This window comes from Myotis davidii, unplaced genomic scaffold (assembly GCF_000327345.1).
Source record: "Myotis davidii unplaced genomic scaffold, ASM32734v1 scaffold217, whole genome shotgun sequence".
In the NCBI taxonomy this organism is placed as follows: Eukaryota; Metazoa; Chordata; class Mammalia; order Chiroptera; family Vespertilionidae; genus Myotis; species Myotis davidii.
This window is the reverse complement of record NW_006290034.1, coordinates 5,073,722-5,090,794: the sequence shown is the minus strand read 5'-3', so window position 1 is coordinate 5,090,794 and position 17,073 is coordinate 5,073,722. Positions and strand designations below refer to the sequence as shown.

Sequence of the window (17,073 nt, the reverse complement as noted above, 5' to 3'; positions counted from 1 at the left end):
AGTCAGTACCAGTTAGAAGGCTATTGTAATAGGTGAAAGGTAATGAAGGCCTTGAGCATGGGAGGAAGAGAGTGTTGAGTTACTGTGTAGGAGGAATTGATGTGAGTTGATATTTCTTGGCCTATGGTTGATACTAGAGGCCCGGTGCACGAATTCATGCACGGGTGGGGTCTCTTGGGGTGGCCTGCGGAGATCAGGCCCCAACTTGCACCCCCAGCCTCACAGCCCTGCTGCCCTGCCTGGCACCCCACCTTGGCCTGGTGTGGTCCGCTGACCTGCTCCACCATCTTGTTGTAGTCCAACACACTTCCCCGATGCCTGCCATGTTCTGCGTTGCCCCCTCGTCGTCAGCGCACATCATAGCGAGCAGTTGAACTCTGAGTCAGATGACCGCCCGAGGGGACAATTTGCATATTAGGCTTTTATTATATAGAATAGGATGGGAGAGGATGGGCAGGAATGAGTCAGTTCATTCAGAACTTCCTATCTTGGGGAACTGGGAGATTGGAAGTGTTTAAAAAATTAAAATGCAGCAGGATTGGAAGGAGATGGAGTTGATTTTGCAAGAATGGTTGGATTTAAAGAGATATTTCAGAATGGAAAATGTTGAATGTTTGGTGCTAAGGGATAGCCAAATGGAAGTGCTAGGAGGCATTTAGATTAGTACGGGAAGGGGTCAAACTGGTAGGAGCGATTTGGAAGTACTTGGCATAAATGAAATAACCCATGAAGACAGTAAAGTTTGAGAAGAGGTGCGAGAGCAGAGCCCCATATTAGGGAGGACAAAGTAGTACCTCCCTAGAGTGAAGTTCCTGAATTGGGATGAAAATACCACATTGGACTCGTACTTTATACTTTCCAGAGTCCTTTACGCTCTGTGCACTTCAGTACTGGTTGTCTTATGACAGAGGCAGGATAGGGTTTGGTTTTTGCTTTTCCATTTGAGGGAATTAAAGCTAGTCAGTAGCAGAACTAGAACTTACCCGCAGTTGTTTATTTATTTACTTAAAACATTTTAAAAAATATTTCTTTATTGATTTCAGAGAGGAAGGGAAAGGCTGAGAGAGAGATAGAAACATCAATGATGAGAGAGAATCAGTGATTGGCCGCCTCCTTCACATTCCTTACTGGGGATCGAGCCCACAACCCAGGCATGTGCCCTTGGCCGGAATTGAACCTGGGATCCTTCATTCCACAGGCTGACGCTCCATCCACTGAGCCAAACCGGCTAGGGCCTGTTAAGTTTTTAAAAAATCACTCAGACTTTTCTCCGAGTGATTAAAAAAAAACTGGTCCTCAAAATCCTAAACTTCCCTTTTTAAAAAATTTTTTAATTAATTAATTATTTTTCAGCTGTAGTCCCTTATTCAATCTGGGCCGCCACAAAGACAGACAGAAAGCGCAGGGATATTTTTCTTTCGCATCCCAGTGTAACTAAACTTCCTTTTAAGGGACATCAGGGATGTTACCTCTGGGGCCAACAGCTGGCTGGGGGATGGTGGGATTCTCCTTTCACCCCTGATTTAGTCAAAATAATTCCCAGAGGCAGTCTGTGGAATAGTTTAAAGCCTGGTTTCAGTGTTCAGATTGCCTCAATTCTAATTCCAGCTCTGCCTCTTACATGCTGAGTAATTTGGGGCAAATTGCTTAACCTCTTTGTGTCTCAACTTCCTCATCTGTAAAATGGTATCTACCTTAGAATACTACTTCATAGGATTGTTTTCAGGATTAAGTGAGTTAAATCATTTAAAGGTTTGTAACAGTACCAGGCATATAGTAGTTATGTGGTAAATGTCAACTCAAATGATCTGTTTTATATTTTGGGGATTTATATAAAACTAGAGGCCTGGTGCATGAAATTTACACATGGGTAGGATCCCTAGGCCTGGCCGGGGAAGGTGATCAGGGTGGATCAGGGCCTTCCAGCTGCTGGCTGGCGCCTTCCTTTGCTCTGTGCCGCCCCCTGGTGGTCAGTGCACATCATAGTGAACGCTCGAACTCCTGGTCTCCCAGTCAAACTCCCGAGGGGACACTTTACATATTAGCCTTTTATATATATAGATTTCTTTTAAAAAAAGAGTTTTTGGTAAATTTGAAAACATCATACTATACTATACTATACTATACTCTACTATACTATGCTATACATATCATGTCACATGTTTCAAAGACCAGACTCCATAAACCAAGGATCATAACTATTTTCATTCATTCAACTTTTTAAAGTGCCCATTGTGTGCTGAAAGCTTTTCCAGCTAAGACCATTATTGATGCGTCTTCTCCATAGGAATTTCCAACAGACTGGAGCAAGGAAAGGTGGGGAGGTGTTTTAGAGAAAAGCAGTTTGGCATGTAATTGGTATAGATACATAATGAGTGACTGAACTAGGTTTGGCTTTAGGAACTACACAGATCTCACTCAGTCTGCTGTTACGGTAGCAATACTAATTCATACAAATAAAGACAGAAAACCTGTGACTGACTTTTACTAAGAAGTAAGATATTAACATCAGATGTATGCAATGGGAAGAGAATAAGGATAAATGCTCGTTTTCTTGGGAATTGCCGCATAGTTTGGGGGCGTGAGTTTTTTAAAGGAGTTCCAGATTGATTCAGGATTGAGGCAGAAGATCACGTGCTCTCCTTGGATCAGTTTGAAGACTTTCTGGGAGTGGACAGAAGTGTTCTCTCTATAGTAGGGGTGGGGAACCTTCCTTCTGCCAGGGCCATGTGGATATTTATAACATCATTCACGGGCCTTTCAAAATGATCAACTTAAAAATTAGCCTGCTATATTTGGTCAAACATTTAATTAGCTCACCCCTAATGCTTGGCAGGGCCAGACCAAATGACCCTGCAGGCCTTATACGGCCCGCGGGCCGGACATTCCCCACCCCTGCTATATGGGCTTCATTCCTTGAAAAGCTGTTAATGTACCAAAAATAAAAGAACAAAAAACAACTAAAGATCATGTGGGAAAGGAGAATGATGATGGCGTGCACATCTTGTAGCCATTTGAACTAGATGTCAAGGAACTTGGGTTTAGTGTCTCTTTGCTTATTTTTTCTGATAAATTTTTAATACTTTTTTTCCCTTAACTATAGGGGTGTGAATACTTTTTCTCCTGAAGGAAGATTATTTCAAGTGGAATATGCCATTGAGGCTATCAAGGTATAGTATCAAATGGCATAGTTTTTGAAATTTCATGGCAACATAATGCTTTGCTGGCAGACCATTTAGAGTAAATGTGTTTTCTCTATTCCTTTAGAAAATGTTCTTTATCTCCCTTTAATCATCATTATTAACCATTTTAATAACAATTTCAATCCCATTCCTAAAATCTATTTTAAAACTTTTTGAATAGATCACTGCTTCATAATCATGTAAGTAACCTTTTCTCAGAGGCTTGGAGGGATATGTTTGTGTTGAGAATCTTGGCTATGAAGAGGGGGATATAGAAGTCCAGAGTTAGCACCTGGGAGATATTTTTAACAAATTATTTAACTGATCACCTGTATTACTGGTAAGATTGTAAATTTATATTAGATTGAACAAGAGATGTGTTGTTGTTTTTTTTTATATTTCATTGATTTTTTACAGAGAGGAAGGGAGAGAGATAGAGAGTCAGAAACATCGATGAGAGAGAAACATCGATCAGCTGCCTCCTGCACATCTCCCACTGGGGATATGCCCGCAACCCAGGTACATGCCCTTGACCGGAATTGAACCCGGGACCCTTCGGTCCGCAGGCCAACGCTCTATCCACTGAGCCAAACCGGTTTCGGCAAGAGATGTGTTTTGTAACCTAGTAACAAAATCGAATAGTTCAAACCCAGTATTCGAAAATTTAGTTAGAAAATAAGCTGAAGTTCTCATGTAGGAACTATATTTGTTGGGCTGTGGATGATACAAATTCTGATTTAGGATGTCCACGATAAGGTCCAGGCATCAGTATTTGTAAGAACTCCCCCAGTGATTCTTATGTCCAGCAAGGGTTGAGAATCACCGGTCTAGTCCAGCCCTTCCCTTTGTGCTTCAGTCACCTCTATATCCCTACAAACAGCTTCTGTTTGTACAGTCTAGCAACAAAATATTTTCTCACTATATAAATCATTCTGTTTGAAAATAGTTTGTGGTATTTTAGAAATTTATCCTTGTATTGAATCAAAAGTCTAACTTCCTGACGTTTCTTTTAATTGGTTCTAATTTTGCTCTTGAACCACACGGGATGTTTCAACCTCTTCCATAAGATATTTCCTCACATGATTGAAGAGAGCTAGTGTGTTTCCTTTCAAGCTACCTCTTCTAGAAAGAGAGAGTTAGTGGAAACTGTTGTCTGAGAATCTGGAAAAGGGGGGTTCTGATTAGTTAGAGATGTACAAGTGAAGGAGGAAGCATTGCAATAGGTAGTGGGACAGAAAATGATGGGCCAGCTTCAGTGCCTGTTTCTGAGTAAGCCTCAATTTTGGAGGTTCTCCTTTAAGCTCCTTCCCGCTAGTAATTTCTAGATTAGTTAGCGATAATGAGATGGTATCTGATCTCCCTGGCCCTAGGTTGGGATAGGATAGATATAGTGATGTGGCCCTTAATGGATATAATTTAACCTTTGTGAAATTCAGGCTCTTGGTTTTTAAATTAGCCTGGCTGTTGCCTTGACAACTATGAGTAGCTGATGAGAAAGTAGTTTGATAACTGTAAGGGTTTAGTAGTATGAAAGGAGCTGGAGAAATGACTAAAAAATGGCTGACAAGTAGAAATGATCACTTGGAGGTACTCTACGGATGGCGTGGGTGAGACATAGCTGACAGGAATGAGGGAATGCTTTTACAGTAGGTTCTTGGGGGAAGGGGTGGAAATCTATGTCAGTGTCAAAATTATTTTATTACACTGAGTACCTGGATTACTTGTATTCTAATTGGTTACTTGTATTCTAATGAGTTACGTTAAACACTACAAAGAGTCAGTTTAGATCAGTGGTTCTCAACCTGTGGGTTGTGACCCCTTTGGGGGTCGAACGACCCTTTCACAGGGGTCGCCTAAGACCATTGGAAAACACATATATAATTACATATTGTTTTTGTGATTAATCACTATGTTTTAATTATGTTCAATTTGTAACAATGAAAATACATCCTGCATCTCATCGATGTTTCTGGCTCTCTATCTCTCTCCCTTCCTCTCTGTAAACAATCAATAAAATATATTTTAAAAAAAATAATAATTTTATGATTGGGGGTCACCACAACATGAAGAACTGTATTAAAGGGTCATGGCATTAGGAAGGTTGAGAACCACTGGTTTAGATGTTCCCTCTTTTCTCCCTCTCCCCAGTCCCCACCAAGGTGGGGGAAGGGAGTGAAGTTTAGGCAGAATTGTAATATAGAATTAGAAGCAATTGTAAGTGTACAAAAGAAAACCATCTTGATTTTGATATGTTTTATAAAATAGCCTGTTCATGGGGCATGGTAAGCATGTTATACAGAATGATTCATGGAATTCTTTGGAATCCTTTGCAATAACAGGCTCCCAGAGTCTGGTGCTCACATGGGCAGTCCCTGCTTTGTAGACCTAACGAAAGAAAATGGTGGTTCAGGGGAGAGGACACATAGTCTTGGAAGGCTTTCTGCATGGTGGGTGGATTTGGATAGGCAGGGAGACAGCGTGAGCAGAGGTGCAAGGGTAGGGGATAACACAGCATGAGAAAATGGCTTGGGCTATCCTTGAGGGATTTTGTTGGAAAATAATGAGTAATAAAGTTGGAAGAGAAAAGGGGTTAGGTTTTGAGGGCTCTGGAAGCTTATTTGAATTTGATGTTACAGGTAATATAGGGAGATATATTAGTTCTTCAGAGAAGCAGTGTGGCCGAAACCGGTTTGGCTCAGTGGATAGAGCGTCGGCCTGCGGACTGAAGGGTCCCGGGTTCGATTCCAGTCAAGGGCATGTACCTGGGTTGCGGGCACATCTCCAGTGGGGAGTGTGCAGGAGGCAGCTAGTCGATGTTTCTCTCTCATCGATGTTTCTAACTCTATATCTCTCTCCCTTCCTCTCTGTAAAAAATCAATAAAATATATTAAAAAAAAAAAAAAAGAGAAGCAGTGTGATAAAAATAGCATTTTACTGGATCTGTCAGGCCATAACAGGAAAGATAGGTAGGGGGAGAGAAATTAGAGATGGGAGACTGAGTAGGAGGCTGTTGAAGTAAGATAGGCAAGTAAGAATAATTAACATTGTTGCTCGTTTATTATGTGCTAGGTTTCATTTTAAGCATTTTAATGTATTAATTTACCTTCCTTGATGTATTGTTATTATCTCCATTTTGCAGACAAGGAAACTGAGACAGAAGGGTAGGTAACTAGGAGGGTGGCATGGAGATGGAGAGATGAAATTAAGCTATATTGTGGACTGCTAGTGACCTCGAAAAATTAATATTTTTACCTTGGTGGTGGTATTTTTTTTTAAAGTAAATTATTTTTCTGGAGGTCACATAGATTCGAGGAATATCCACTTTTGGAACAAATCAAGATAGCAAAGGTGAGAAGAAACCAGGTCCAGAGAAAACATTAGAGTTTTATTACTTCCTTGCCCACTATGTATAGAACTTTAGGATCTGCCTGTCTCCAAAATATTGTCATTCAAGTTGATCATTTTTCAGATATTTTCAAGACCTTACTGAACTTCCCTTTGAGAATTCTGTAAATCCATGCTCTTGCCATCAACAGGAGCAATACATTACTGACTTAGGGGGCTCCTTTTATGTGTACCAGCTACGGCTGATTACAGGTCTGTCTTGTGAAGATTTATAGAAAGATTCCTGGTGAGTATGTGAGACTGTTCTTTGCCCAGGACATGTTAACCATAATACGTTTCTCTTTAGCTTGGTTCTACAGCCATTGGGATCCAGACATCAGAGGGGGTGTGCCTAGCTGTGGAGAAGAGAATTACCTCCCCACTCATGGAGCCAAGCAGCATTGAGAAAATTGTAGAGATTGATGCTCACATAGGTAAGGAGCAGGGGAAAGCTGCTCTGTAGGATCTGGCCTGGGTTAATTAGTCTTTGATGTTCCAGGGGAGGTTCATTAGATGAAGGTCTTATTCCCTTGTTAGCGGTCGATTTCCAGGCAGTAGGCCAGTGTGCATAATATAGGAGTAGGAAGCAATTGTAGCGCCCACTTGCTCCCAGAAGTTCCTTTCTCCCTCACACTTAGACTGCAAATGTCATGGTTGTTTAAATACTGAAGGTTGAATCATAGGCCAGCTCCCTGTGATGGCTGGTCTTCATTGATGCACAACATTAGCTCAGGTAGGAGGCCACCAGGAGCTGAGGATTCTGGTGAAGCAGAGGATGGTGTAGGAAGCCAGGGTGTGCACTAAGAAGAGAGGAATGCTGAGGGTCTTCAGTGACGAAGGTTCAGAGAGTATAAGAATAATAGACTTGGACCAGATCAGTCCTCTGCCTCTGTTCTCTGATTGACATCTTCACTCCTTATCTCCCCCGACTTCCCTCCTTTTTTTCTGTTTCTGATATTATTCCCCTTCCTTAGCTTCGGCATCATTATAGTGAGTAATTCTACTTATTGATAGCATGGCATTTTAGTTGTCTGTCTAAATTTTCTGAACCTATCTAGTTATCTAATGAAACAATGGTAAAATAATTAGGTAAAATAATTGCTGGTAGGCATCAGAACCAAATGGTGTGACAACTCTGGGAGCTTGACATTCCCTTTCACAGATACAGAAGCTGAGATTCAGTCTTTTAAGATTAGAACATTGTGACAATTTTATCCCAGGGCACCTGTCTTTGTAGGTAGGCCAGTGTCACTTCAGTCAACAGATTGAGAGCCAACTATGTGCCATCCATTGTGCTAGTCACCAGGGATACAGAGAGGAACGAGACATGGTCCTTGTGTTCTAGAAGCACACGGTCTACTCCTGGGCCTGATCATGCAAATAAATAAGTAAATGCAGTTAAGGCCCTAGCTATTAGGAAAGGCTGTTTATGTGCTCAGTGGGGGGACAAAGGAGGAAAGAATTAGTTTTGCTGAGGCCAGTGGTGGTGGGACTTTCAAAAAAGGATTCCATAAAGGTGATGCATGAGCTGAGTTGATTCTACAAGATAAGGAAGTTTTACCAAGTGAACAAATGCCTGCTATATCCGAGCATTCTAGTTAGAGGGACTAGAAATGAGCAGAGCTTTGTGTAAAATAAAAATGCCCTGGCACAGCCGTTTGATATGACTGGGAGGTGGATGGGCTGTGGCTAGCAATGAGTCTGGGATCCACGGCGGAAGTCCTTCTTACCAAGCGAATGAGCTTAAACTTGATCCTTTTGTTTAATGGGAAAGGCTTTAAGCCCTGAGGTAATGCTCCCGCAGGGTTTTAGAAAGACCATCCTGGTAACAATATTGAAGGTAGAGTCAAGGGGGCTGAGACTGGAGGCAGGGAGAGCAGGTAAGAAATTATTTTTAACCTAAAAAGAGATGAGGGCTTTAACTAAGTCCATGGCCAGAGAACGGAGAGGTAAGGACTAGTCCCAGACGGGTTAATCACATAGAGCAGCGGTTCTCAAACTCCTGGCCCTTTAAATACAGTTCCTCATGTTGTGACCCAACCATAAAATTATTTTTGTTGCTACTTCATAACTGTCATGTTGCTACTGTTATGAATCGTCATGTAATTATCTGATATGCAGGATGGTCTTAGGCGACCCCTGTGAAAGGGTCGTTCGACGCCAAAGGGGTTGAGAACCACTGACATGGAGATTGGTAGACTTTGAAATCTGATTGGTTGTGGAGGCCAAGGAAGCAGATGGAGTCTGATTTGAGTCTGTCCTACATCCAAGTAGATACATTAAGGGAGTCATTTGGCTTTATGGGTCTGAAACATGGGAGTGAGACCTGGGCTGGAGATCTGGATTTGAGTCATGGCATGTAAAGTAACAGCCATAAGCTCATTATCTTGGAGCATTAGGCAAACTTCCCTCCAGTATGCTAGTTGGCTTGGGTTTGGCCAGGGAAATAAAAAGGATTTGATTTTATTCTAGGGTCTTTCATCGAAGCCCACAGTAAGATGGCTATTTGTTTCCTTATTTCTCTTGTTGGAGTGTTGGTGTTTGCTTAGTTTGAAAATGCATCATGGTCTACAAAGAGTGCTAACGGGAAGCTTACAGATGTAATATGTGGAAATTCATGTTTGATTAGCTGTTCTTCTCTGTCTTCTACCTCACCAGCTGGACTTCTGTGCCATTGTGGATGGTTTTTTATTTGTTTGTAATATAATTATACTTGGCGTTCAGAGCAGATCATTTCCCATCTGCTCTCGTGGGTATATTGCTGTGGGGTTGCTGAATGGCGCCATGGTTCCACTCCAGAATTTCTGTATTTCCTGAGTGGATGAAAGAGTTCTACAAGGATTGGCCGCTGGGTCACTGTTGCTTTTACATTACAGGTTGTGCCATGAGTGGGCTAATTGCTGATGCTAAGACTTTAATTGATAAAGCCAGAGTGGAGACACAGGTAAAATTAGCATCATCTCTTATTTTTACTGTGGTGCTTGAGTTCCTGTCTAGTGATGCTATAGCTGTGTGGGCTGTATTGCAGGTATCTGTGTTAATACCAGATATAGCTCCTGGGCATGATTTGGGTAGAATCCCTAGTCACAACTTTCAGAGGCTTGGAGTCTAGCCACCCAACCATCGCAGCTGTAGGGAAGCCCTGGTAAACGGTGCTGACAGTCTCTTGCTTCCTTTTGGTTTGCCTTCTATAAAGCAGGCATCACACTGCATTCTGTTCCCTAATTGACTTTCTGTGGGAGCACCATAGCAGGAGGTAAGCACAGCTAAAGGACATTCTCCTCCCAGCTGCCTTTGCTGCTGGGCTTGCACACAGCAGCTCTCCTGTGGTGAGAAATGAGAGGTACCAGGTGACAAATGCTGGTGAGGAACACTGGTTTTTTGTGTTTTTTTTAAACTGAGCACCTGCTGCCTGGAGAGCAGACTAGGAAGAAAACAATATGTGATGGGGAAAATTTTTTGCACTCATTTGCAAGTTTGCTGTCAGTAATGTGAGAATAATCTCAACACTGACAGAACGATAAGATAGGCAAGGTGGCAGTCAGCTATGCATTCACTTTGTGTGAGGGGCTAACTGTTTTTCTAGGGAACAGTGCTCCGGTCCAGCATTACTTGGAATCCTTCTGGTAAAAGTTTGTCGCCAGAGCTTTCTCTTCCTCTCATCTTGTCCCAAGCGTTTGAGTTCAGTGTTAAGGAAAACAGCCTGGAGCTTGAAGCTTCAGTTTCCAAGCGCAGTTCAGGGGGGGCAGGAGGGGCGTGTGTAGTGGGCTGGGGGCCGCTGTACTGCCCTGCTTGTTTGGAAGGTCGACCATGCTGTGCTCCTCTTCCAGAACCATTGGTTCACCTACAATGAGACAATGACGGTGGAGAGTGTGACCCAGGCGGTGTCCAATCTGGCTCTGCAGTTTGGAGAGGAAGATGCAGATCCGGGTGCCATGGTGAGTGTGAAGCTGTGACAGGTTTTCTTGCTGTTCTTGTTTGGGACCAATTATCTTAATACCTTTTATTTTTATTTTTTCCGGTTCTAGTCTCGTCCCTTTGGTGTAGCGCTGTTATTTGGAGGAGTTGACGAGAAAGGACCTCAGCTGTAAGAACCATTTGGCCATATTTTTCCTGCTTCTTTTTTGGGGGAATTATTTTAATTTGGGATAGAGACTGGTAGTTTAAATCAACTGAGAAAATGATTGTAGAGTTATAAAAAGTGAAGGGCTTTTAACTGTAAAAGTCAGTGGTCCTGTGCTGCTTATACAAAGACAGATTTGGGGATCCTTTGGAGAATTCCCCACTGGATCCAGTGCTAATTCTTTGTTACTGTAGCCAGAGGGTGGGCTTTGGAGCTTTGCTTGGGGAATTTTGACCCAATCTCTGTCCTCAGATATTAAGATAGGCACACCCGAGTGCCAAATTTACATACACGATACTATACTTCCTTCTGAGTCCCCCCTTTTAAGAGGCTCTTAGTATTCTTAAACACTTTTTAAAAGATTTGGTTTCTCCAGGCATAGAACATCTTTTCGATCTGTGCCTCCATATTTCGGTGGAATTTTCTAACTGCAGGCCAAGCATTTATATTTTTTAGGACATGTTTGTTATGTAAAATGCCACCACTCTGCCCTGACTGGTTTGGCTCAGTGGATAGAGCGTCAGTCAGCCTGTGGACTGAAGGGTTCCAGGTTCGATTCCGGCCAAGGGCATGTACCTTGGTTGAGGGCACATCCCCAGTGGGGGGTGTGCAGGAGGCAGCTGATCGATGTTTCTTTCTCATCAGTGTTTCTAACTCTCTATCCCTCTCCCTTCCTCTCTGTAAAAATAGCAGTAAAATATATATATTTTTAAAAATGCCACCACTCTTAAGCATTTTAATCCTCTTCTTCTGGGACATTTTGCAGGTTTCATATGGACCCATCTGGGACCTTTGTACAGTGTGATGCTCGAGCAATTGGCTCTGCTTCAGAGGGTGCCCAGAGCTCCTTGCAAGAAGTTTACCACAAGGTAACTAAGCAGTCTCACTTGTGGTGTGTACCACGTCTATACTGATAACGATTCTCACTTTTATTATTTTTAAACCAAGATGTAACTTATACAATAAAAGTGTAGAGACTGAGATTTCTGACAGTTGTACATACCCTTGTCTGCACCGCATAGGTACAGAAACTTCTGTCCCCACCAGGGTGCTAGTCTCCTCTCCAGTCTGTCTCCCTCCCTCTCTTGCAGTCACGCTAACTACTATAGTTTTGTTGGTTCTTATACTATTTATGAATGGAATCATGCAATTTGTATTTTTGTGTCTGCCTTTTTTTGTTCAACATGCTGTTTTTGATCCATTCATGTTTTTGCACACATCAGTAGTTTCTCCTTATTGCTGAGTGGATGGCATAGATGGGTACAATTTGTTTATCCTTGCTCTTCACAGCTCCACCTAACAGGTTATACTTCCTAGTCTGCCTCTTGAAGCAAGTTGGCATTTGGTACTTTTTATCTTTTGGGAGGGGAAGACTTGGTAACTTGTTGTGGTTGAAGGCTGCCATACTCATCATTCAGTGGTTCATACAGGGATTCCTGCTCATATCAACCCCTAATAGTATTGGTTTTACGTTTGCAGGAAATACGGTATAAAAGGTAATGCAAAAGAGCAGATTTTCAAACCATTGGGCTAGATTATTTAGGAATTATTATTCATAGGATATCACCAATATTATCTTCTAAATTAAAAGAAGAAAACTAGAGAAGGATAGTCCTTTCTCCTTCTTCAAAGATGAAAGTTGGTGACTTTATTCTGGTTCAAAATAAGACTTTTTCTCTGAGTAAATGTATTCTACTTATTTACCACTTAACTTGGATTCCGGAGAAACTTGTAATGCGCTGTACTTATTGATGTTTGATTTGTTAATAGTTGCTAAATCATTTCTTCAGGGAGGCATGGGGGACTCTGAAGGAAGGAGGGGTTATGTACAATTAATGGCTACTCTTCCTCCCCTCTTTGTTTCAAGTCTATGACTCTGAAAGAAGCCATCAAGTCCTCACTCATCATCCTCAAACAAGTAATGGAGGAGAAGCTGAATGCAACTAACATAGAGGTATTTTCGGTTTTACTGTTTGTTTTTTTTTGTTCAGTATCTTAGCTCCTGTTGCTGAAGATTGAATAGATCAAGAAAATCACAGTTTTGTATGCTCAGGTCTTAAGGAGTTACTGATATCTTTTGAATAAGCAATTTTAGTAAAGCAGTAATGGTAGAAGCCAGAAGTCGATGAGTTACAGAGTGAAAGGAAGCTAATGAAATGGACCAAACAAGATCTGCTGATTCCTCAAGACATATTGACAGCAGAGGGTAGCATTAAAGAAGAGGACTTCTGTCTCTTTAAGGATGGGGAAAGACTTGAAAATACTTTGGACTGAGAAGAAACTAGTAGGTAGAAAAATATTAAATAAAAACAGAGGTTAGATAGTGATGGAAAAGTTCTGGAAGAGGGAAGGCATGGTACACATGAAGGAGTTGGTTCTGAAAAATAGAATTCATTCAGCATTGTACGTATTAAAGACCCATTCTATGCCATGTACAATGATAGATGTCAGGGATACAGATACAGAAAATCCAATTCCCATGCAAGTTGTATACTGTGCAGTGGAGAGGACATACAGATAATAACAGCTTGAGGTGACAGCAGTAGAATGGATTGTCACAAGAGCATATAACAACACTGGGGCATTGGGCAAGTTCCTAAAAGAGGTGATGTCTGGAGAAAGGACAAGAAGGGTATTCCAGGAAGAGGGAACAGCCATGTGCAAAGTCCTTAAGATCCTATATAATAAAAGCCTAATATGCTAAGTATCCAGTTGTCTGATCGTCCAGTCTGCTCAACCAATCAAAGTGCAATATGCTAATGATATGCTAAGACCCCCTCAACCGCTCGCTATGATGTGCACTGACCACCGGAGGGCAGACAGTGGACTGGTTGACCAGTCACTATGATGTGCATTGACCACCAGGGGGCAGACACTCCAACCGGTAGGTTAGCTTGCTGTTGAGGTCTGGCTGATTGGGACTGAGTGAGAAGGGCTGGACATGCCCTGGAGCCCTCCCCGGCTGGCCAACCTCCTGTGTCCCTCCCTGGCCTTGATTGTGCACCGGTGGGGTCCCTTGGCCTGGCCTGCACCCTCTCGCAATCCAGAAATGCCCTCAGGAGATGTCAGAGAGCTGGTTTTGGCCTGATTCTGCTCAACACAGGAGCTGCCCCCTCGTGGTCAGTGCTGATTATTACTAACTAGAGGCCTGTTGCACGAAAAGATTCGTGCAATAGGCCTTCCCTTCCCCTGGCTGCTGCCACCGGTTTTCCTCCAGCACCCGGGACCCAGGCCTTCACTCTGGCCGGAGGCGCCTTCAAGCCTCTCGCGGCTCTGGCGGCTGGAGGCACCTTCAGCGGCTGGAGGTGCCTTCAAGCCTCTCACGGCTCCAGCGGTGGGAGCCACCTTCAGTCTTCGCTTGCCGCTTTGTGCCTAGGCATGCAAATTAACCACCATCTTTGTTGGTGGTTAATTTGCATATCTTGCTGATTAGCCAATGGGAGGCGTAGCGAAGGTATGGTCAATTTCAATCTTTGTCTATTATTAGATAGGATAAGTCACAACTGAATTCCTGTCATCAATATATATAAAAGTCTAAGCAACCTTCCGAGCAGTAGCGATGATACACACTGACCACCAGGGGGCAGGCGCTCAATGCAGGAGCTGCTGAGCTGTGGTGACTTGGCAGCTGTGTTCTTGGGTGATGCACCCGGAACCAGAGAGGAGAGAGCCCAATTCTGGGGTGCTTCACCAGAGAACCACCCTCTCGCAATCTGGGACCCCTTGGGGCATATTGGAGAGCCGGTTTCTCCCCGATTCCTGCAGGCCAGGCCAAGGGACCCCACCAGGGCACGAATCTGTGCACTGGGCCTCTAGTTGTTAATAAAATCTTTTCATGCCCAGTCCTCTTTAAAAAACAAAACATTTTTGTTAAGTTGCCATATGGACAATTTTAAAGAGAATACCTAACAATGATAGTTAACAATTAGTTATTTGGTGCTTATTATAATGTTCTAAGCACTGTTCTAAGCACTTTGCATACATTAATACTTTTTTCCCCATGAATTTTTTTAAAAAAATGTTTTTATTGATTTTAGAGAGAAAGGGAGGGAATGGGGGGTTGGGGAGAGAAACATCAATGTGAAAGAAACATTGATCAGTTGCCTCCCATATGTGCCCTGACCAGGGACCGAACCCCTAACCTGGGTATGTGTCCTGACCAGGAATTGAAATGACCACCTTACGGTAATTGGGATGACACTCAACCAACTGAACTACACTGGCAGACTATTAACATTTAATTGTCATAATTATTCCATGAAGTAGGTGCTATTATTATCCCCATTTTACCGATGAAAATTGAGGCACAAAGTGCCCAAGTCACGCGAGGTACATACACAAACTCAACTTGCATGTGTATAAATATGCTTTTCTAAAGGAATCTTTAACAGAAAAAGATACTGACTCCATGTACGTGGCTGCTGCTTTTGTGATCCTTGTTGAAGTAATTTGAAGAAGTGACAATGACACCAGGCATTTGGTTAACTTAGATGTGTGGGTTAACCTCAAAATAGAAAATTTGGTCAATGAGAATTTTTATTTTGGAGTCAGAGAACTATTTTCGGAAGCTGCTGCCGGAAAGGATATCCCTGGGACAGCAGATCCCTGCGGTCCTAGTGACCAGCTGCATCCCCAGCACAGCGTCTCTTGGCCATCAGCAGGCTGGCCGAGTCCCACTTATTAACCCTTCACTGTTTTCTTTCCAGTTAGCCACTGTGCAGCCTGGCCAGAAATTCCACATGTTCACAAAGGAAGAACTTGAAGAGGTCATCAAGGATATTTAAGGAATGTGATCCTCAGAGCTTCTCTGGGACAATTTCAGTTCTCCTGGTTGCCCTTAACTTTTATTTCCAACTTCTAGTCCTTGGAAAATCTGCAGCGTATGTGCTTTTTTTTATGATGTCTGTACATAAAGGCAGTTCCAAAATAAAGAAAAACTTAAAATATTTGTTAATAGAGTATTCTCTTCTAATGCAGTCTTTTGTTCACAATGCTTATGTGAGGGGTCAAAAATGATAGTGGTATTCATATCCCTATCCTCTCAGAACATCTGTTCACAACAGAGTAACTGTATCATGAGTCCTTGGGTGCTGGCAATGAACTCAAAACTAATCCAGATCCTCCCAGTGGTTTAAGGTATTAATACCACTGTACACCCATTTCGGTCCTGTAGTTAATCTTAAGTAAATAGGTATTTTTTGCTGCTTTCCTTATATGAAGGAGATGCTACTAATTGACCATCAAAACAACATGTTTTGAGGTCCTCCCCAAACACTGATGGGTTGGGGTAAGCCAGCAACAGTGTTGTACCAGTTCTGGTATCTTTTTTATTTTTTTTATTTTATTGATTTTTACAGCGAGGAAGGGAGAGTTAGAAACATAGATGAGAGAGAAACATCAATCAGCTGCCTCCAGCACACCCCCTACTGGGGATGTGCCTGCAATCAAGGTACATGCCCTTGACTGGAATCGAACCTGGGACCCTTCAGTCTGCAGGCCGATGCTCTTTCCACTGAGCCAAACTGGTTAGGGCAGTTCTGGTATCTTAACAGACAATTGGGAATTTTTATACATATATCCTATATAATAAAAGCCTAATATGCTAAGTGTCCGGTCGGCTGTTCAACCAACCAAAGCATAATATGCTAATGATATGCTAAGGCCGATCAACTGCTTGCTGTGATGTGCACTGACCACTGGGGGCAGACTTTCCGACTGGTAGCTCCGAACTTGGCTTGGCGAGACAGGCCGGACACGCCCTGAAGCCCTCCTATAGCCCCTCCCTGACTAGCCAACCTCCCACATCTCTTCCCACCCTGGTCATGCACCAGTGGGGACCCTCAGCCTGGCCTGCACCCTCTCACAATCCAGGACCCCTTGGGGATGCCAGAGAGCTGGTTTCTGCCTAATCCCACAGGCCCACCCAAGGGACCCCACTGGTGCACAAATTTGTGCACTGGGCCTCTAGTGTGTGTGTGTGTGTATAAAGTTAAGGACTATAAAAGAACTGAGTTTAAAAATAAAGTGAAATAAAATAGAAAAATGAAAAAATAGATAAGAAAATTGAATTCATGATCTTGGCCTCACTAGCAATCAATTAGAAATCAGGAAGAGAATGATATAATTCAGAATTAGTTTATATTGTACTTTGGAATGTACTATGAACTTCCCCCAGTAGAGCTGCCATAATATGAGACTAGATTATTTAAAGAACTGATCTATAGGGGCCTCAAAAATGGCCATATGAAGTAGATGTTATCATACTTGACATGAAGAATCTAAGGCTGTGTGATTGGAAAGAAAATGAAGCTGTTGGGAATTGATTTGAACTCAGATTTTCTGGTTTTAAATAATCAACTCTTGATTTTACAACACCAGGTCCCT

At 42.5% G+C, this 17,073-nt stretch overlaps 1 protein-coding gene across 1 annotated transcript in view; it reads left to right on the top strand.

Moving 5' to 3' along the window:
- PSMA5 (proteasome subunit alpha 5) overlaps positions 1-15,643 on the top strand; it is a 17,519-nt gene extending 1,876 nt beyond the window's left edge. The window contains exons 2-9 of the mRNA XM_006762971.2: positions 3,104-3,170; positions 6,874-7,000; positions 9,443-9,510; positions 10,397-10,504; positions 10,595-10,653; positions 11,456-11,558; positions 12,557-12,643; positions 15,396-15,643. Coding sequence (XP_006763034.1) covers positions 3,104-3,170; positions 6,874-7,000; positions 9,443-9,510; positions 10,397-10,504; positions 10,595-10,653; positions 11,456-11,558; positions 12,557-12,643; positions 15,396-15,473 — 697 coding nt within the window. The 3' untranslated portion in view covers positions 15,474-15,643. The remainder of the gene's footprint in view (positions 1-3,103; positions 3,171-6,873; positions 7,001-9,442; positions 9,511-10,396; positions 10,505-10,594; positions 10,654-11,455; positions 11,559-12,556; positions 12,644-15,395) is intronic.
- Positions 15,644-17,073: the final 1,430 nt, after the last annotated feature.